Source organism: Pterocles gutturalis, unplaced genomic scaffold, assembly GCF_000699245.1.
Source record: "Pterocles gutturalis isolate BGI_N339 unplaced genomic scaffold, ASM69924v1 scaffold13616, whole genome shotgun sequence".
Lineage (NCBI taxonomy): Eukaryota > Metazoa > Chordata > Aves > Pterocliformes > Pteroclidae > Pterocles > Pterocles gutturalis.
In genome coordinates this window covers 7,750-30,073 of record NW_010097993.1, presented here as the reverse complement: position 1 = coordinate 30,073, position 22,324 = coordinate 7,750, and the positions used below count along the sequence as shown (strand labels likewise).

Sequence of the window (22,324 nt, the reverse complement as noted above, 5' to 3'; positions counted from 1 at the left end):
CCTTGTGTGGGCAATTTTCCGTAAGCGTGATAGTGAGATAAGTCTGTCTTAGTTCCAGGATAAACAAGGTTGGAAAGTGAACCCTCACACAGCGTAGCTAGGAGAGGCTCTTTCCTGGCTAAGTGATGCAAGAAAATCACCTGGGACTTTTCCCTGGATTTCTGATTCAGTTGTCACAGGGCTGGTGGTGAATATTGAGCTTGTCAGCCTGCTCGTCCTTCTCTTCTGTTGCTGCAATGTGCCCAGAAATACAGCTGAAGCTCTGAAATTGTGGTGGGCATGGTAAATCAAGATGAACGATGTGCCTCTAAATGGGGGAGAGCTGAGGGTCTGATGCTGTGTCATCACGGGGGATACGCATAGAACCTTTAGCACCAAATGCTATATACCAAAAGGTGTGTGTATGTGAGACACACAGAATCACTTGGAACTGTTCTGAGGTACAGGCCAATGAAGAAATTATCAGTTTATCCCAGTTATCTGATCCTAATCCGTGGCCTCGGTATATTTAGGTGGTTTCATTTAGCCTATATGGTCTTTTGTAGCAGAGATCTCATTGTGCAGGCATTCTTTATGTTGGATAATAAAAATGACCTGTACACAGATATTTTCCATCTAGAATGTTTCAAATATTGGTATCCTAAACCACAGTATTCCTGTTGACCAGAGCCAATTTAAATGCAAAATGGGTGCTTGCTGACAAAGTGGATATAGCTGTTTCCTTCCACGGTGTGCATCTCAGTGCTCAAGCCCTTATCTGTACACGAGAGGAAGCACTTTTTGTCTGGGCGAGCTGCTAGACATCAGCTGCAAGTATATAAAATAATCAGCCATTTCCAAGCACTGCTTTTAAGCCACTCAGGATGTCTCTTTTTGTGCTAAAACAAGTAGAGTTGAAGTGGGTAATAAGTCCTCCATATCTCAAGGTGAAAATGAATTTTTGAATGCTGAGAACCAATTTGGGCATCTGAAGAGGAGTGTTCTGAAGAGGCTCTGCCCCAAGGCAGGACATCCTTTCCTTGAGGGTTTGGTGGTTTTTTTAAATGCAGATTCCCCTGCAGTCACTATACGTGCCTCTCAAACACAGCACTGTGGTGAGTGCAGAAGTGCATGCTGGTGTTCAGAACTACAGTTCAGGGAATCTGAATTTCGTTCTGTTTTTCCTGTGTTGCCACGGGCATGGCGTATGAGGCTTATTGAATGGCTCCTTGTCTCAGCTTACTCTTCTAACTTTGTTACTGTATTGCTAACTGAACCTAACTAGGCAGATCTTTAAACGGAAAGGCTATGGAAGAATAATGTTATGCCAGGTTTTTTAGGTTTAGATGAATGGAAATACATGGCAGAGATTAAAATCTGACAAAAGGATCTGCTGTTGGGAATCATCCAGCATCACTGAGCAGGGCTGCTGCCATTTTGGGTCACAGTACGTTGTGCGGGTACTCTGTCCATTTTGCAGCCCGCCTTTCCCCTTTTTTTATGAATTCCTGGGGGTGTCTCAGTTGCAATTGAGATATTTTGATAATGAACTGATGTGGAAGAATTAAATAAAAATAAAAATCCACAGCAAAGCTGGTTTCTCTTGCCTCCAGCCAGCTTTCAAATTGGGTTTGTGTTATCCCAAAGCCTCTCTTGAGGAGGTCTTACATGTGCAGAGTTGGCAACGAAGTGACTTGCAGAAGGAAGAAAACTCTTCCCCCTGCAAGGAAGGGCTGCTTAGGTGTGCTGGTGTGGAGCAAGCTGCTTTGCTGGTAGAAAAAGAACATTTCTGTCAGGTATTTTTTCCAAACACGAGGTGCAGAGCGATGCTGTTCTGCAGCAGGCATTCAGACAGGCACATATTAAGCAGATCTCTCCAGCCCAATGTACGTTTCCAATGGATTTCAGGGAACATCTCCTTCCTGCCAGCATACAGTGGTAAAATAGCATCTGGCTTCTTGTCCTGCACGCAACACGCGAGCTCGAGCAGAATAACAGCACCGTGGGCCCACCTTCATCGCTGCGGTGAGAGGCGGCTCATCAGCCCCAGCGCCGCAGGTTTGTGCTGCGAGCTTGCCCAAAGGCAGGCTGCCGCGAGCATCATGCTTGAATCGGATGATTCACAAACTCTTTTTGATCATGTTGCCCCAAAAACAGGGGTTAGACAATGCTTAATGAGATTTGTGGTGTGTTTTAGAACAGGGGATGTCTGGGTCCTGCATGTGGTGCTATAGCTGGGTGAAACGCTGCTGAGGGCTGTGCCACTTGATTTCAAACCTGCAGTGACACAGCCTGTTATCAGCCAGCCCTTCACCGCACAGGGACAAAAGGAGAAATGGGAATTCTTCCAGCTGTGCTCCAGCTTGGTGAGTTTTCTGTAGGTAGCAGCTGGTTTTAATCCCTACTTTTTTCCTGCACATGAATGCTGCAGATTTTCCTCTCCGTAGACTACCCAGAGCAAATAGAATTTTGTGAGAAATTATGCTTTGCCCTTTTTCCTCTCAGGGTTCATGCTTGTGGCTAATACCTCATTGGAGATACAGTTGTTCAGACTGTATTGCATCACATCTAAACATGACATCCCGCTCACCCCCTTCAAAATCTAATCCAAGGGACATGTCTGTTGTGTCAACATGTTACTGTGCGTTTTTTCTTTGTTTTCCATCACTGCATCCTCCCAAAGGAAAAATGAGTTGCTTATCTACTTCTGAATCTTATTCCCAGTGACAGACATTGCAAGATACTTCTTCGGTCGTTTTGGCAACTGCGTTTTAAAAGGACAATACAGTTGTGCATAGCAATGGCTGCATAGACCAGTAGAGCACCGGGTCGGTTTCTTCGTGTGTTTTTGCTCCATGAAAGCCTTAGCTTGGCCCAATAAAGTGTTTAAATAGAGCTATATTATCCTTCCTTGAACCTGAATTAGTTGTCTTTTAAATACGAAGTATTAACTAGAACAAATTGATACAACAGCTTCAAGTGTGAACTAAGACGATGCGTGTGATCTGAAATTTGTTGTCGCTTATCTGCTGTCTGAGGTTCTGTTCAGAGCATACAGTCTTCATACGACAGACTTCGCAGAACCAAGCGTCATTTGGAAATTAATTTTTTTTAATATTGTTTTAAATTATAATGTGAAGAAAATTAAGTACGCACAAGCGTAATTCAGCTCTCCCCCAGGGGGGCACGCACCACAGTGGTTCAGGAGAGCCCCTTGCAGCCGGTGCTCGTGGCTGTGAGCAAGGGCTGAGCTCAGGCTGGTCCTGTCACCTCTGAGCCGGGCTCCCAGGCGTCACCTGGGCTCGGGAATGGTCCTGCTTTGGCGCAGTGGGAAGAGCCTGGGCTTACTCTGGGGACCGCAGCCGAGGTGCGTGCGATGGGTGGATGAAGGGGAAGCGGGGCTGCAGGTGGTGTCTGTGGCCACTGTCAGAGCTCGCCCAAAGCCAGCCCGGGGTCTGCCCCATCAGCCACCAGCACACGGTGTAACCCTGGCTTTAGAGGGATGCAAGTCCCCCACCTCAGTCTTGAAATACTGAGCAAATCCATCGCCAGTGAAACAGAAGATTAAGTCACCTACTTCAAAGAATGGGAAAGGAAAGCATTGCACATTTTCTTAACTGGCGCTTTTCTTCTTTCTTTTGTTTTCCTCTGCACTGAGGTGAGAACTAGAGAGGAAAAACTACTAAGAGTGCAAAGATCACAGAATACTGGTTATGTTGTTAGTGTGATGGGACAATATATTTTTGGAGTGTTTATGCAGTGTTAGGTAGAGAAAAGTGGAACTCTGGGAAAGAGATACTCTGCTCATTCTGGCGCTGAGGCGGTGCTGGAAATTAGAAATCGGGTAATGGGATTTTTCTCTCTGGATCAGCCTCTGGCTGTCTAAAATATGTTCAGGAAATCACTTTACATCTCTGCCTCCATTTCCTTGGCTGTCAAATGAACATAATGATAACTGCCTCCGCTGAGTGCTTGTGCTTCATTAGAGCAATAAAACATTTCGGAGGAAGGAGTCATAGCTGTGTGAGTTATTAATCCAGCAAGGTCAGGCTGAACTGTCTGTAAACAGATAAAGAAATCGCAGAATGAGCGAAGGGTTTCCTGGAGCAGAGTGGATGCTGATGCTCGGCACGCTGCCTGTGCACAGGGTTGCCAGAGAAGGTGCAGCAGAAGTTTCAAGCCCTGTCAGAACAGGGGGAAGTTAAAAACAGAGTATTTTTGTTTCTCACCTGCCATGTACCCCCTCACTGCAGTGAGCCCTTCAAGCGTTCAATGCACTAGTCTTTTGGGTTTTTTTTTCCACAAAGAGGTTTTGCTTGTTCAGTTCTTCTACGTGGATGTTTTATTAAGATGCTCTGCATGGCTTTTTCGGTACATACGACTAGTTGTGACGTGATTTTATGCTTGAACGCAATAAAATAAAACGAGTCAAGGAGATAAGATACTAAGATAAACAGATGAGCAATGTTTATAAACCATAAGAGTCTCCTAAATTTGATAACCATCAGTTCTAGCCAATATACCCCATGGTGCTAAAGAAAGAAGAAATCAATATTGTAGAAGCTTTTACAGAAAATTTATGAGCACACTTTGTTCGGGAGCAGTCCATGAAGATTGAAGTATAGCTAGCGCTATGCACTTACTTATGAAAGGGCTTATGGAGGAGTCCCTTGTTGAATTCACAGACTCTTCCAGGGAATTAAACTGGGGAATATGGAAATGGGCTTTTAAATTTTTTTTCATTTATTAGTGTATACCCAGAAGAAAGTGCTGTAATAAATCATCAGACTCCTTTGAGTAATGTGGCTGAATAGACAATAACAGTGAAGCATAGTCCCTGCCAAAGTTATTAGGCATACCCGCTCGAGTTTCTATTTTATGAGATAAGTGGATCAGCATGGACTGGTTTGCTAATAGGAATTCCTCCCCCTCCAAACCCCTGCAATAGGCTTTCACTGTATTTAGATACTACTTCCCAATTAAGACAAGGTTGTAGCATGAATAGATACTAACATGTGTAAGTCAGGATATTCTTCCAACAAGCACAGAAGCTGTTTTCTGTGTCACAACACGATGCTTACACTCTTGCACTTACACCTTTCGTGGTTTGATCCCCGCTTCAGGTGTTATTCACTGTCGGCGTTGCTGAGGGAGCGTTGCCATGCAGGGACCAGCCTGTGTCCCAGCCCACGGCCGGGGGCAGCTCCCGTGGGGGTGACAGAGGAGCTCAGCCCCTGTACGGCCACAGGTGACCCAGGTGTGCTCCTGTGCACAGCGATGAATTAAACTTTAAGAAAGTCCAGGAGAACATATAGGGAGGAATTGTTGGTGAGATGAATTATCAGGCATTCAGAAATGGTTGTGAGTTGTCAGTGAATGGAAACAGGGACTGTGAAGATGGAGGAGAGCAGTGTTAAATGAAGCAGCTGACTCTTGTTCTCCCCTGCTCATAATTCGGTCTTCGATGGGGTGTGTTCTGATGAGTTTCTGGTGTTGTCAAGGCAGATGATGAAGTGCCAGATAGGCTCTGTGGCAGTTAAATTCTGCCTCATCTCAACAGAACGCAAGGTGAAACCAGAAATAAGGCTGCTTTAAAAAATTAACATGTGAAAAATGAGCGAGGAGAGCTGCTGGCTGCTGGTGGGAGGTGATGGCACCGAGAAGCAGCAGCCGTCCTGTCGTGCTCAGGCTGGGGAGGCACAGCTGTGGCACCGTGCGCAGTGCAGGCAGCTGGGTCACAGCGGTGCTTCATGTCCCATTTGCTCTCTCAGTAAGAGTTACTTAGATCATTACCTTTCTGCTGCATGTTGTCTATATCTCTTGGATTATAGAGAGAGCTATGAATTTGGTTCACAAGTAATCGAAGCAAATCATGAGCTAAAAATGGTGATGCTGCTCCAGGCAGCTGGGAAGGTGAAGCTGTTGGTGGGTCATGGCAGTGGGCAGGGCCATGTCCCATTTGCTCTCTCAGTAAGAGTTACTTAGATCATTACCTTTCTGCTGCATGTTGTCTATATCTCTTGGATTATAGAGAGAGCTATGAATTTGGTTCACAAGTAATCGAAGCAAATCATGAGCTAAAAATGGTGATGCTGCTCCAGGCAGCTGGGAAGGTGAAGCTGTTGGTGGGTCATGGCAGTGGGCAGGGCTGAGGCTTACGGCACCGCTCACGTAAATGTGGGGAGCTCCCCCGCGCATGGGAAAATGGGGGTGAGGGGAGGACTGTGATTGTGCAGTTTTTACTTTTGCTTTCCACTCTTTTCATCCTATTTACACACACACAAAAAAAAAAAATCCGTCTTGCATCTCCTGTTCCTTCAGACAACAGGATTCTTACTGAAGTGTTCGTGCAGTTGTGTGGATGGAAGGTTTGTCTCTGTCTGTGCAGCAAGACTTGCTTCTTATGTATACTTCAGAGGCTTTATCTAGTCTTAATGAAAAGCATCAAAAATCAGAAAAATCTTTGGTTGAACAGTTAATATTCTAAGTTACACCTGTGTTGCACCTTTTTGCCATACTGCACCACCACGTCTCCCTCATATTTATTTTCTGCTGGCTGCATATTGGAGCACAGAACTCCACAACAGCACAGGAAAACTAGGGGTGTGTCCCCGTAGCACCCCTGCCCAGGAGCCTTGGTCTGGGTCTCTGAGTAACATCTCGAGAAGCATAGATCAGGCTTTGGATGTGTGATGCTTTGCTTCATTTAAAATACTACTTTGAAGCGACACTGAGCAAGTGCTTGGTCCCTTCCTGTGCTGCAGAGGAAGGAGATATTGGGCTGAAAACCAAAAATAAACCAACTACACATAAACACGTATCTCTGCTCGTTGTCAGTAACTTTTTGCCCTAAGGCAAGGTGACAGTGGCATGTCCTCACAGCAGGAGTCAGCTAGACATGATCAATACAGGCAAGAGGAGCAGAGAGATACACAGCAGATCCAGGAAAAGTGTATGTTTCCAGCTCATGATGGTACGTGGCATTAGGGATCTCTCCGGATCCCAGCAGATGATCCAACACGTGGCCTCAGTGGGTTCTTGTTGTTGTACAGTGGGGACAGAGCCATGCTATCAAAGGGCTCCAGAGAGAGATGGGATTGCTCATGTAGCACTGTGTGCCCAGTTAGAAGGGGAAGTAAAGCAGAGAATCTCCATGCTTTGTTTAAAAACCCACAGGTGACCTTTGTGTACCTTGTTTTAAGTTGAAGCTGTGTTTTCCTGGAAATCAAGCTGTCTGGGACTTGCCGTGTCTGCATGGTGGTTCGCTGAATTGGCTGGTGATTTCTATGTAGTCGCTTCACTGTTTCCCTGCTGCGGCTGGAAGCAAGCGCTGCTGCATCTCCACCTTTGCCTACAAGGAGTCTGATGCCAGACTTCACTAAGACATTGGGCACAAGCTATAATTTAGACATTAATACTCTTTCAGCAATGAAAATCACTACTCTGATCTCCCCCAGGGAATTGTCCAGTCCTTTTGCATGTACGCACCTTTATGCTAATCTCACTTTAACAGTTTTCTTGCTAAGGTGTTGTTTTGGTGAATCATACCTATCAGAGTGTATTTTCCTCTTCCCTGGTCTCATTCCTGTTGTTCATGCTTTTTTCTTGTTACTCTTATTAAAATGCCTCTACTTCACTCTTGTTTTCCTTTGAATATTTGAATAATTAACAGCAGTAGGCGCAGAAAGATTTCTGTGGATGTGAACTGTGTTGGTAAGTGCTGAGTAGGGAAGGTGGGGCAATGGGGAGCGCCTTCATTCAGCAGCAGCTTTCCAGCACTTCCTTGGCTTCCTGTTTGTGCAGAGAGCTTTCAGACAGCCTTCCCGGTGTTCCTCTAATCTTTAAATGCATGTTTTCCAAATGTGTTCCACAGGTGCCAACAAAAAAGCTGAAGAAATATGAGAGAGAGTACCAAACAATGCGGGAGAGTCAGCTGCAGCAGGAAGATCCTATGGACAGATACAAGGTACAGGCGATGCTCTGTGGGAACCTGTTTCCTTGGCTGAATGCCCCGGGGAGTGACCCCCTTCCCACGGTTAAGCAGAGGTGTGTGTACCATGCTCACCTCTCTGGGATATGCTGATGCAGACCTTAGGGAAGTGAAGTGGTAGGTGAAGCTCAATCCCCTTTCTTAAGCAAGCACTTTGAACACTTAAGTGTTTTTTCCAGGAATATTTCAATCATAATTTGTAATTCTCAAGACATCTGCAAGTAGCCACATATAATATTTTTCTTCTTTCAGTTTATATGTTTGTAGGTAACTCTCCTGCTGTTGCACTTTTACGGGAGATCTTCATGAGACGCAGAAACAAAGGGTGATTCTCAGCTACAGACACAAAAGGAGAAAATACACATTGTTGTAGCACAAGCTGTGTGCAGTGGCATCCACAGAGACTTTTGGAAGATGAACTCTTCCTTGACTGATATGATCCTTGTTATTCATCTCTGTTTATACCAAGCGTTAGTAATCATTTGTTAACATAATGCCTAGTACAGTGGGACCCAGAGCTCTCCTGGGGTCCCAAGGTACTACTGCAATAGTAATAAATATCCTGCTTTAAAGCAGCAGAGACATAAAGGTTCAGTTATTGATATGATAGCTTGATAGTTCACCAAAAAAGAATAGTTCTTTAATTTGGGATCAGCATTGCTTATCTTTACAATGTATTTGCTTTTATTGTCACTACTACATTTTGTTGCCAGAGATTTTTGTGTGATGGAGGTTCTGCCTCTAGACAAATACTTCACTTAGTGTTCAGGATCCATTTATTGCTTACCCTGTTTTGAAAAATCCAGTTTTCTTGAGGTGAAGCTGCCAGAGATGAAGCACTTTACTGCCCATTGCCCAGGTGAGCTGGGAACTGACATTGCTTAGGTACACCTGTACTGTTTTCCTGCTGTTCTTTGTTGTGCCTAATATGTTAAGTGAGATTGTGGTTGGTACAGAGTTCACCAGGAGTGGGGAGTAGTAAATAATCACACAGGGTGCAACAGTTTTACATGGGCTGTGAATGTAAGGAAAGGGCACCCCATTCAGAAAACCACAGTATGAAAATCCACAGTGAAAGACTGTTGCTACATGTGGCGAGATAGAGTTACAGGTACAGACAAAGTAAAACTGACTTTTTTTTTTTTTACAAGTATTTACCTGTGAAAAATTATCTTTTGAGTGTAGTTCTTTTGATGTCAAGGATGTAGATTTTATTGTTTGTGAAAACTGGGACTGCTGCAGCAGATGAGCACCAGCAGTGAGTATGACCTGTTCAAAAAAACCCCCCACTTGCTGCTGATTCATTTCTGACTAAGTATTTTTCCAGTGGTTCACTTGTAGTACTGTGGAATTAAAATAGTACTTAGAAAACAAATTAGGCTTCTTTAAAGCTCTGTGGAGGCATATTAACTAGTTAATCTTGGGCGATGGACAGTGAAGAACGTTATCCCCAAGCTGCAAATGAGGATATAGAAAGTGACTCTTTGGCCACCGTTTATGTGAGTCACAGACAAGATCACAGCCCAGGGTTTTGGCCTGTGCTTTTGAAACTCACTGTGTGATTTATTTTTTTTTTAATTAAGCCAATTGGGTCTGATCCTCTTAGTGATGCTGTGATTAGAGAGAGCCCCTGTAACTGGTTAGTTGCACATTAAGTTCAAAGTTCGGATGCATTCTTCAGCTGATGGGTGTCATGGAGAAACACTTGTAAGTGCTCTCTGTTCCGTGCCTTGCTTGCTTGATTTTATTAGTATGTCAAGCTGAGGTTGGTAGGAATTGACATTTCAATAATGTTTCTGACGGGCAGCAAGAAACACAAGCTGTGTGGGTCCTCGCAGGCAGAAAGTGGAGAGCCAGCTTTGCTTGTCCCTTAAATGATTGCCCTGCAGCCCGTGTGGGTAGAAATGCATTTCATTTTGGCAGCATCTGTGCTAGACTTTGCCCAGCCGGGCTTGGTTTGGGAAAGGGCTGAGTCTACACTGCTAGAAAGCATCTGAGCACAGCATTGCTGTTAGCTCTCTCAGTTCTTACAGTTTCTCTTCCCAGAATAAAACTAGTTTTAGGTTTACTGCCCAGGAAGGGGAAGTTTCTTGGATGGGATCACTGGAGTGGAGATCCCTGCAGAATCTTATAGGTCAAGAACGAAGCAGGCTTTCAGTCTGTTGATAGTTTTTAGTTATAGTTGTTGGAGTTTCTGTTGGTTGCAGTATGTTACAGGTTCTTTTATTGCCAATAGAGATTTGTCAGGACCACAGAGACACTGTCACTGCTGAGTTGCAGTGATGAAGGATGTCTCAAGTAAGACACCTCCCGGTGACCTGTCCCGCAGTGGAAATGGCTGGATGGACGGTCAAGGAGTAGGAGATGGGCTGTGTGTGGCACTGGGGTGGGAGCAGCTGCTGCAATGGCAGCGGGGCCTGTGCTGCACTGCTGTCACCTCCTGGTCTGTCCCTGCCGCACTGGGAGCGGTGTGGAGGGAATTTGCGTGAGCTGATGTAGCTCTCCATGCAGGTCTGACTCTCACCCCAGCATCCAGGGGACATCAGGACCGAAGCAGAGCAGGGTGAGAGCCCCACACTTCTGCCTCTCCTCCCAGCGCCCAGGTCCGAGGTGTGTTCCCAAGCACGGGAACCGGGTGGCTGAGCAGCCGCCGGGAATGCCAGGAGAGAGATGCTTCCTGCCCGAGGGCAGCTCAGGGTGCTCCCCAACTCCTCCGGCTCCAGGCTCTCCAGAGCATCCAGAAAAGAGCTGAGTTTGCATCATCTGCCCTGACATTAACCAGCCACATTTTATTGGCGGGTTAAATTCATTAGCTGCAATAAGCTGTGTTAACGTGCCACAGGAGTTCCTGCCCTGCTTGTCTTTTATGTGTTGATTGTGATTTGATTTACTAAAAGAACAGTATTAAAGAGTGACGTTATTTTTGGTGTTTGTTTCTTTATGTATTTACAGCTATTATTTAGGAAAGGTGTATTTTTTTTATGGACAATTTTCACTTTATTTTACATTGCTTATAACAAATTATCACTCACATTTTTGTCAGATTTTTAAAAGGTGCAAAAGTAAATATATTCCAAATTGCTGTTTGTCACCTAATTTCTTGACTTTTGGTTAAAATAAATTACAAATTGCCTAGAGAAGCCAGGGAGAAAAGTGAGTTACATGTGCAGAAAAATAGCTATATAGTTCAGATTGATACTTTTTTATATATTATGGAGGTTTTCCCTGTGTTTGAGAATACCTCACGTAATAGGGTTTTGGTTGATGCAATGAGAAATTGCCATAGTGGGGCTTCAGGCTTCTTGATTTAAAAGAAGAGGATACAACCAAACAGAGAAGGGCTGGAATTTTGCAAGCCGACCCTGCTTGTGCCCACAGTTCTGTTCTGAGCGTAGAAATGACTTTTCCTCTGTGGACCTTGTGCAACGGAGAAGTTGTCTGTCTGAATAAATGTGTAATTTGGACATAATAGCCTTTTGCGTGTCTGAAGTGGAAGCAAAAATTAATATACTGGTCATTTTTATTCAGAGTCATGGTAACTGTCAGGAAGAAAAACGTAAGATAACTCTTGATGTGGATCATTGTTTGTTTGTGGTTTTTAAAAAGAAGCGTGCTGGGGAACTTTTGGGAATAGTTCTTCAGAGTCAACAACCAGAAAACACAAACCACCTCCAGGAAACCTCTGTGTTGCTTCCCATGTGAGGTTTTCCTGTATAGTTTGCTGTAAAAGCCTTTTGGGTTTCTAGATGGAGGTTCACAGGGTTTTCCTTCACAGCTCCTCCGCAATCCAGAGCCCTTTCCAATGGGTTTATGAAGACTTCAGTTTGCTCACATCCAGACATGTGAATTTTAACTAGTGTGTTAATTCCACCATTGAGGATCTGTTCGTGCCCAAAGATCTGAGGTTTGGGCGTTTGCTCATCAGAAAATGTGACGCTGAATTGCTTAACCAGGTTTGTGACTCGTTCCACCCCTCTTGAGTAGCAGCACAGAGAGGATGCATCATCGCCACTAATCTTGTCAGGAATTGCTCCTCCATGCGGGCTGGAAGGGAGCAGAGGGTGGAGTTCAGCCTTTCAGTCTTCCCGAGCTGAGGCTTGCCTACAGCTTTCAATTTGCTGCCCTCCTTCTGCCTGGTGTGTGATGGAAGCTGGAATATATCCTCTTTAACAAAAACCCACTGAAGAATCAGCAACTTTTTTTTTTTTTTGGCTTTGTTGGTATTAAAAATTATTTTATATCCTGTTTTCACTGTCTTTACACCAATGGTTGAAAGCAGTGTTTGGTCTGTGACTTTACAGGAGGTAAGTTTATTTGTGTTTGTATGTATCAGCAGTGTTTGTCCCTTTTGGAAATGCAGTATCCTCCTTTTAAAAGCTAACCAGGCTTCACCAGCTGCCTTTTGTAACTGGAAGGAGGAATTTGGGAAAGAGGAATCTTTTATTTTACTGATTGTAGAAACTGATCAATGCCAAAGAGAAGGAAATGGTTGTCGTAGCCAGTAAGTTGTCAGTGCAGTGGTGTGTAGAGACCAGGCAGGAAGCTCTCTGTTTACACCAAGGACAGCCAGCAGGTCTGACTAGTTGGCTTATGGCAGGTTACAAAATGCTGCCTGTGGTGCGAGTCCAGCTCCATCTGCTGAACTTTATATCATTGCGAATGGTATTTGATAAAACCCCGTAAATATTTCAGAGCCGTTGGAAGTAATTTGCTACATGCAAAAAGCACTGATTGCTATTTTTGTCTTTACTGTGTAACTTTAGGTTTTATTTAGACTTAAGCAGACTAAGAGTTTCCTCCTGAGGTAGGAGGTGGTTTTTCACGGCTAGATCTGGGGGGAGGAGCTGGAAAAGACAAACCATCTAATCGCCCATACTGCCCTGTGTGAAGGAGGAGTAGAGCCTATAAGGGGCTTTCAGCTGGAAATTAAAAAAGTATGGTGAATGAGATAAAAACATCTCGTAGCTATTGACTGGATGCCCAAGGTAAGAGATATTTAACTTACTAAAAACATGCCATGTAAATTCTAGTTTAAGAGGAGGATAGCGCATTTCCAACCACGTAGCTTGCTTACCCACTTGTCTGCGAATGCAAAGCAGGAACTTTGAACTTCACGTTGTGCAGCTTGCTTTGCGGACACTGAAGCTTTTGGCAAAAGCATAGCAAGAATGTTAAAGCAAACTTCTTTCTGGGTTATTTTGTGGAATTCTTAAGAATTTGCTGATTTCTCCCTCTAAGCAACATCCCTATGAAAAGGTGCTGCAGCACCTGGCAGCAATACCGTCCTGATCTGGTCCCAGTTTTTAGGTGAACTGAAGTTGCTTTCTGACAGCGGCTCACTGGCAGAGCTGTGTCTATAAAAATCCACATTTCCAAGATAGTCTCAACAAAATAGCAAAATAAAGACGCAGTGGAGCCTTTTAATATTACTAAAGACTGCAATTTGGTTTTACATTTTATATTCTCTTTAGAGAATAATTTTACTTTTGAAAATTCCTTGTGCCAAACAGAACACAGTGCAATTAAAATAAAAAAGATCCCCAAAGTTGTATGTGTTTTAACAATCATTATTTTAACTGTGTTAAAAATATCTTACAGTTTCTGTAACAAAACAAGTTATTTAAAGTACAGTCTTTTGGAAAGGAAACAAACTTACTTTCCTGCACAGGGCAGTGCACAGTCTAGTTGCACAATAGGGTCACATTAAGGAGAAAGTATTTGCAGAGGTTCTGCTTCCTGCCACAGAGGAAGCTCTCACACAGAAGGGACCTTTTTTAGCATCCTCTTAGAGCTGCAGTTGCCCTTTTTTGTTTAAGACAAGCATGCAAAATCTTCTTGCAACAGAAATGAAAATTGCAGTTTCATGGTGGTGAGTTTGGAACAAAAAAAAAAAATATCTGAGCGTAACTGGTGAGCAGGAGGAAGTGAAGACAGGTGAATAATGTGCTTATGCAAATAAATCACATTTTGTAGGAGGGCGTTCACTGAGCAACTCTTGGAATTTTTTTTGCTGTCTTAAGTGCTGATATGTATTTCCTTTTACTGTTTTTTCTTGGGGAACATAACTTACCTTTCAAGTGAGCACAAGTCCTTTTTGAAATCTCAGCATGTAGGTTATTGTTCCTCTGCCTATGAGTTTACACATGAACTTGGTATTTTTCCTTGAGTTTCCAGAGCCCTTTGCAGTCTCTTTTGGTATGAAAGATACACGATCATTGTGTGACTGAAGACCGGCACATTTTTTGTTCTCCTAAAACCCATTTGAGGAGGGCAAAGATGAAGACGTGTATTTGATGTGGACTCCTGAAAGTCCACTGACCCACAGAAATCTTTTGGATGTGATTGTTTTTCTCAGGCCTAGAACAGTCACTGAAACTGTTTTTTTAAAAACATGAGTTACTACTGTTCATTCTTCTCCAGTGTATTTACCTTCTCCAGTGTTCTACGCAGTCACTTCTGCCTGTGCAGAGGGGGTAGGGAGTGCAGTGCAGCGAGGACCAGGGCTCTCAGTCTCCAAGTTCTGCATTTTGTGTTGCCATGCAGTGCCCATCAAGCAGGTTCTGGGCTTGTGCTCAAGGAGTGAGGTCCCCTCTCCAGCTAGCACTTTTTCTCAGCAGGTTTCCTGTAAAACATGCATTGTTGTCACTGGTGCAAGCTACAGAGGAAATGCACAAATGGCGATACAGATCATACAAGCTGTAGGGAGTTCCCTGCTAAATGCTGAGTTCTTTACTGGTCCTGCAGAAGATGGAGGGTTGGCACTACATCCTCTACAAAATGGACTATTTTTTATGGATTCTTTCAGACAAAATTTTGGAAAATGGTGCAGGACAGCTTTCTGCTTTCAATTGGAAACATTAGTATCTCTTAACTGGACCCTGTTCACTGCTGCTGGGTGGGATTTTATCTGCCTAATTTCTTTTGATGGTGAGCAAGCAGAAACCAAGTGCTTTTGTGGAGAGGACTGTGTTTACTTTTGACAGAGAAATCTTACAATCATTGTGTCACTTATGCAACACAAACATAACCATTGGGATGTAAATGGAATCGCTGCATTTGCACTGCTGGCTTAATTCACTGTTGTTTCCCAGAGCAGCAGTCCTGTCTTAATGTGCACTCTTGCCTTCTCAGTGTTTTACACACACAATATACTCACTTATTGCTCTTTAATTGTGATAAGGATTAACTTGCTTTTCTGGTTGTTCCTTTCTTTCTGCAGAGGGAGAACCGCAGGCTCCAAGAAGCAAGCATGCGGCTGGAGCAGGAGAACGATGACCTTGCCCATGAGCTTGTAACAAGCAAAATTGCCTTACGGAATGACCTGGACCAGGTAACGCTGACAGAGATGTGTCCCAGCTCAGGTGTGGCAACACCGATTTAGGAGCCCTGCTTTGTGGTGCAGTGAAAGCATGAACACAACATGGAAAGTATAATTGTGCCTTTATTTTCCTGACAACCTCACTTCTAGTTGCAGTCAAAAGGCCGGATTTCTACATGTGTGCAACTGTTGGCATTCACAGTGGTGTTTTAACAACACCGACTGCACCTTCTCTTTTGTGGGTTGTTTCAGAAAATGTAAGCTATAACCTTAAGGCAGAGACCAAAGATTGAACATTTACTTGAAAAAGGTACCGTGTACTTCTCCCTTGAAAGACAAATTTCAAGGGAAGTTGCCTTGCAGAATGTCTGACACCTAACGTGGAGATGTGTTTTTCACAGCGGTTTCAGTACAGCCAACAAAATTCAGAGATCATGAAGTGGCATGGCACCAAAAATTAGAAGAGCTCCTGGGTGTCCTTTGATAACTGCTTTTGTTTCTTGTGAGGACTGGAATGTGTAGGGCAGCAACGTTCAGAGCCCTTTATCTCAGAGATGCCTGTCAGAGAACTACACATTCAGCCATCCTCTTTCTGGAGTGTTTTGTGTAGTATTGATAAATTCCTTAACAGCTATTAGTAAGGTACTGAATAGGAGGGCCATACTCCAAAACCTCGCGATTAGCGCCTTGCTCAGTGAGGGCTGTAGTGCCTTTTATAACATAGAATCTTTTCCTCCAAGGGCCTCTCAAGTTGATTTCCCATAGTTATTTGGTTTTCTTTATCTACCCTCAAAATTGTAAACATCGTTGACCATAGTTGTGCAATTTGTATTCCTGTTCAGTCAGACCCTTGACAGTTAGGCTCTGCTCATTTGGATCCATGTGATTCTAAAAATCTGAGCTGTCCTGGTGAGCAAACACAGGCAGAGATACACTGTGCGTGGTGGAGTGGGCAGTCTCGTGTGAAGGCCAGAAGCAACGTGCTGAGGTGCCGTTTCCCCCAGGAACAGCTGTACGTAGAGCAGCTTTAGGTCTGCTGCTGCCCGTGCTTGTTTTTTCTCAAGTACCATGACAAGGCTGCCAAGCACGTACCTTTGCCAGTCCCATTCCTTGCTCTGCTGCATTTTAGCAGTCTTTCTGTAGATAAGGGTGGTCCATGAAGTTTTCCCACACCCTGCCTCAGTTTCCTGGCACAGAAAGCAAAGCTTTGTGCTGCTGCACTCATCTGCAAGGACAGGTGATACTGTGTGCCACTGCAGCTGCTTGGAGAACCTGGAATGAACACACGAAAGGAGGAAAGATCTGTAGTTCCTTCCAAGCATATCTTAAACGGGTCTTTCATCAAAAATATCCTTGTCATCCCTGAGTTCTTTCATTCCAATATGTCAATCTTACAAATTTTCTGTTCTTTCACTGCTTGTTTTCCTTTCTCCCATGCAGCCACATACACACTAAGCAATGCAGGAATCCTCAATCTGTCTCTTCAGTTGTGGCCCTGGTGGAGCTACTTCTGCTACCCCCAGGCATCACGAACACCCTCATTAATAATTAGCACTGTGGCAGATAGAGAAGCTAATACCACCAGTAGTGGCAGAAAAACAAACTGCAACTCGGAGACAAGTTCCATACTGTTATTTGTTGTTTACAATACCATTTCCCCTCTTGGATTTTCAGCAAACTATTATTTGAGCACAACCGTTGCCTGTTCTAGCACCTCGTTGCTGAGCAGGAGGAGCTGTGCGATGCAGTGTCTGTCTCCCAGTTGGGGAGGTCAACAGCATATATCCAGACATTGAGAAATACATTTCTCTCCTGGTGATCGGTGAGGATAGTGTTCACAAAAACAAAGCATTCCTAATACGTTTCACCATAAGCTTAGCCCTTCAAAGAAAGGAGACAATTCATATTCTCCAATACGCATCCAGTATCAAGTTTCTCAGGCAGTACTTATTTGCACTGATAACCAAACCATTTTATCTGGTGGTCCTGTTTGTCTCTTTTCTATTTGTCTAAGCCCAGGCACTTGGTAAGGTACAGTGCAGGCAGTTAATGTTTTCCACAGTATCTGGTTTCCCCACTTACAGATACAAAAATGGAATGGGTTAGCTGAAGTTACACAGAAGCTATATCATGCTGACCTCACTTAGATCAATATTGTTCCCAACAAAAATACATCATGGTTTGTATTAGGTTTGTGTTAGAACATGGTATTATGTATGGTTACTTGTCATCTGGGCATAGGTTAGCTTTTGGCAAAAGGGTCCTTTTGCACAGTTGTTGAAACACAATGAAATAACTTAGAAAATACCTGCTTGAAAAGGGAATTTCATATTAAAAAAATAAGTTAGGTGAGCTATCAGAGGGCAGGAAAAGGCAGCTCTAGAACGTGAATCTGTAGTATTTCTGAGAGGTATATACCAATATGTTTGTATTGGCACAGATAACATCTGGTTTTCACCAGCATTTCTAATTCTAGGCTGAAGACAAAGCTGATGTTTTGAACAAGGAGCTTCTCCTGACCAAACAGAAACTAGTGGAGACTGAGGAAGAGAAGCGGAAGCAGGAAGAGGAAACTGCTCAGGTAAGGCATTCTCCAGCTCTTCCCATTTAGCAAGCAGAGGGTATGTAGGAAAAGCATGAATGCATTGCAGTAGCAGAAAGGATTTTGTCTTCAAAATGCATTTGCAATTAAAAATTTACAATGCCAGGGTAATTAAAAAAAAAAAGTACTTTTTTCAGTGTTTTCTTTTACTTGAGCTCTGAACGTTCAGTTTTCCATACCTTATTCTCTTCCCAGTATTGTAATAATCATTTTCACTGGTGGTGAGCAATTGCAACTATGGAGATGTGATCAGACCTCTTTTAATTACCTGAACAAGGAGCTGGAGGAGTTGTTGCCTTATACGAGGCCATTGTGGATTCAGCTGCTGGTTCACTGAAATACAGCTGTGAGCTGTCTGAAGCTAGAACCAACAGCAGAACAGACTTGAGAGAATTTTGCTGGCTAGACCTGGTCTCATACTCGTTTGCATTGTGTTCAATCTTAGTTTTTTAATTGTATGTATCTAATGTGCTGAATACTGACATATGCAAAAGTACGTTTCGAAAGCAATACCCTGATTTTTATTTTTGCCATTTGACAACAGTGACTACAACAATCAAACAGTAACTATTTTTCGCTCTCTAAAATGGAGGTTGCCAGGTTCTCTGTTTGCTATAAACAAGGCAGTGGATGTCTTCTTCCTACTGAAAGGGCTCTCTAAATTTAGTGGTTCTGAAGGGTGGAGGAATGAGTTACCTGTATTTTCACTCAGTGCCACAGACGAAAACAGATTTTTTTTTCTCCTGTTACAGAGATGAGAGTGATAGTCCCGAGATTTTTCTCCCTGTTCCATCTCTAAACAAACAGATTATCTGTGCAAACCTGCTGCGACAGCATGCAGAGAAATAAAAACAAAATCAGTAAAATCCACTTATTAGTAATGCGTGTTTTGTATTCTGTGGACCACGCTGTATCAGGATTTAACGCAGAGAAAGAGAATTTACCCTACAGAATTGTCTAAGCAGGGATACACTGTATTGCAGTATAGACTTTTTGGTTATAACTGAATATAATAAGTATTTGTATATTGAGTAAATTAGACTTTTGTCTGAAGAACTGGAATTTGGCAAGGAAAAGCTGTAGAACTGTTGTAAACACAAGAAGACTTTTGAGAGAACAATCTGATGACATTTTGAAAACATCTTTCAGTGTACTGTGTAACTTCTCCCCTTCAATTCCTAGCTGAAGGAAGTCTTCAGGAAGCAGCTAGAGAAGGCAGAATCCGAGATTAAGAAAACCACAGCCATTATTGCAGAGTATAAACAGGTACTGTTCTAGAGACACTTCCTCATATTTATTTGTCAGCTTCTTTCAACCTGTTCTGAGAGCTGAATTTTCAGAGTTGCAGATCTCATCCTTTAAAGAAGATACTCTCTATTTCAGGCTTTCAGAGAGCAAGCATTGTAACTTGTCATAAATCTTTTTGTGGTTTTCCCAATAGTCTCCTAATTTAGGGAATCAGGAAGAACCTGTCTTTCAGCTAGTTTTAGTACTGTTGGGTGAATGCTTCTTTGCTCTGTGACATAACACAGTGTAAACATTATAAACCAATTAATCCACAAAATGTTGAATGTATTGAATACCACCATTTGTTTTCAGTCTTGATATCAGCAGCAGTGGATTTGTGAAGGAGAATGCATATACCTCAGCGAGGCTGAATTTAAGAAGTGTTGGCTCTGACAAAAATCATTGTTAAAAAAGCACAGGTTATATTTAAGTATAGTGAACTTTAGCTAAGAGACTGCTTTCTCTGCTCCAGATTTGTTCCCAGCTGAGTACCAGGCTGGAAAAACAACAAGCGGCCAGTAAAGATGAACTGGAAGTTGTGAAGGTGAGAAAGATGCCTCTATGGGATGTCCCTAACGCAAGTATTGCTGAATGCCAGGGATACAGAACAAACTGTGAATTGAAGTTTAATGTAACAGCAGCAGTGTCCACCCAGCTGCACTGATAGCCCTATGTGCATTTTTCATGGGACGCAAACAATGAACAGGTTTACTTCCTTTCACTGTTCCTTATCTTGTATTAGACAGGTTGGAACTCTCAAACTGAAGTGCATATAGTATTTGGCTTTTCTTTTTCCTGTCAAAATGTATACTTTTGGCAAAACACGTAGAGAGACAGTATTTACTTGAATGTTTTAATTAAATGGAAAAAAAAGGCTCTCTAGGAGAGAAAACGTGTTGCTTCTCCAGTGTGCACAGTGGAGGAGTCGGAACTGGCTGACTCGGACACTGTTTATATTTGGGTTTCTGGAATTTAAACAGAGTTGGCTTAAGTAATTGGGACAGCTTGGGCCATCCCCAGGATTTCCATAGCAGTTCCTCTCCCTTCTCTAAACCCCCTTAACCAGGAACATCTGCACTAGAGCTGAACGTTTCCTTAGCAGGTAATAATCCCATCCCTCTGCTTTGTCACTACTGAATAGGCAGAATTGTTTTCCCTCTGCTATAGCTTCTAGTTGTTTTTTCTACTAGAAGCTTGTAGTACTCAAACTGAACCTGATTTGTTGCTTTTTAGTGACTTTTTTATGCTATTGATACAAAAAATATAATTCTAGGATTGATGTTCCTATAATGTGCTGCAACAGCTGAATGTCCTGTTTGAGTTTGTGTGAGCCAGGCCAGCTGTGCTGCATCTTTAGCCCTGAGTTCACCTCTGCAAGTAGCACGAGACCCTTACTGTTGTGTGTCAGGCGTTGCTGGCAAAAAGGGCCATCCCCTACGATGCTAAACAAGCACCACAGGACAGTATCGCCCCTTGCAGCCAGTGCAGGCTGCTTGCTTGCTTCTGGAAATATGGAAATGCTACCTGGTGTTCTTTAAAATATCACAATCTGTATGACTTTGTCCAAGTGCTGTTTTGGAAGACAAAAAGGCCCTAGAGTGTCATTTACTCTTCTGGCTGGCATAAACACTGCAAAATATTACAAAGCTTTGGTAGCAAGAGACCTTGGGTAATTTTAATCTACGAGCAAAGTCTCTGTGCTTAGACACAGCATGCTAAGTAGATTTTAGGACTTTTTATACTGGTTAATATGTGCTGGAAATTGTTCATGAGCTTCTCAAACTCTTTTTACGTCCAGTAGAAAAACTGCAGTACCAGATAGTTTGAGACTACTGACAGAAAGGCAGTCTTAACATAAAAATGCCTCTTCCAGGAAGCAGAGCAACTCCTGTAACGCGGACTGAAAAAGAGCTTTCTGGGTATTTCAGGGTAAAGTGATGGCCTGCAAACACTGCAGTGAGATTTTCAGTAAGGAGGGGGCGCTGAAGCTGCCTGCTGTAACCACGGAGAATAAAGGCATAGAAATGGATGATGAGAAGGATGCACTGAAGAAGCAGCTGAGAGAGATGGAGCTGGAACTTGCACAGACCAAACTGCAGCTTGTGGAAGCCAAGTGCAAAATCCAGGTATGTGGAATTCCAGTGCAGCAGGGCAGTCTCCTTAACCTCCTTGGACTCAGTCCAAAATAAATCTGAATCATGCAAAAAACTGTTCCAAAAATGAGCATATACCTATACCACTGTATACCTGGGAATGTCCATAAACATTTTGTCTTAAAAAAAAGAGAAGAAATTAGGTTTTCATTTGTATATTCAAATACCTTCTGCTGTTTCCACTATTTTAACCTGTCTTCCCTCCCCAGTGCCTGGGAGGTTGCAAGGAAAGTGCTGGATTGCAGGGACTGAGTTTGAGGATGCTTTTTTGTTAATTCTTTGTTTTTTGATCAATTCTGACTATTCTGCTTTCTTAGGAGCTGGAGCACCAGAGAGGAGCCCTTATGAATGAAATCCAAGCTGCCAAAAACTCTTGGTTTAGCAAAACCCTGAACTCTATCAAAACGGCCACAGGCACACAGCCACCGCAGCAGCCTCAGCCACCCCTGCCACCCAAAGAGGGGAGCACATAGTTCCAGCCAGACCCGATACCAGAGCACAAAGAACACCACAACTGAAACCCTGGAGGATTCTTCCAGTGGTCTCTCCTCTTGGGGAAAGGACAAAAGGCAGGAGTGCAGGCTTGAAGTGAAATTCTTCGGTGTTTTTCATTCATTCTGATGTGACCCTTTTCAAAGGGGGAAAAAAAATAATTACTGTTTTATGTTGAATTCTTACTTCCCAAACTGCCTTGCTGAAAGCCACGTTCTGGTACCTTCATACTTTTACACTTTATTTTATATGACTAGATGTTAAATAAATACTTCAAAACTAGGTCTTTAATACATGACTAATTATCCAAAATTATTTTTATCTCGCATAGAAGGTTTTTTCTTCTTCTGGAGGAAGAGAGAATGGAAAATGTAAAATACTGAAGCATAATCTCTTCGTAGAAAGCACAGTGTAATAAGTACTAGTGTGTGTGCGGGTGTCTAGGATAACTTATGCCCTGGGACCATCTCAGAAGTTTATCGCAGTGACTGCGTCCTGCAGAG

General features: G+C 43.2%; 1 protein-coding gene across 3 annotated transcripts in view; it reads left to right on the top strand.

Annotated features, from left to right (window-relative positions):
- Window positions 1–22,096, top strand: part of LOC104471878 (rab GTPase-activating protein 1-like) — a 34,544-nt gene extending 12,448 nt beyond the window's left edge. Inside the window, exons 2-8 of one of the 3 annotated variants that reach the window (XM_010087377.1) lie at window positions 7,853–7,945; window positions 15,189–15,299; window positions 17,764–17,868; window positions 19,072–19,155; window positions 19,649–19,720; window positions 21,105–21,302; window positions 21,647–22,096. In XM_010087377.1, the coding sequence (XP_010085679.1) occupies window positions 7,853–7,945; window positions 15,189–15,299; window positions 17,764–17,868; window positions 19,072–19,155; window positions 19,649–19,720; window positions 21,105–21,302; window positions 21,647–21,802 (819 nt within the window). In that variant the 3' untranslated portion in view covers window positions 21,803–22,096. Of the gene's footprint in view, window positions 1–7,852; window positions 7,946–12,234; window positions 12,274–12,857; window positions 12,955–15,188; window positions 15,300–17,763; window positions 17,869–19,071; window positions 19,156–19,648; window positions 19,721–21,104; window positions 21,303–21,646 lie in introns of those variants that run through there. The other 2 variants (XM_010087384.1, XM_010087392.1) reach the window with 2 other exon arrangements.
- Window positions 22,097–22,324: the final 228 nt, after the last annotated feature.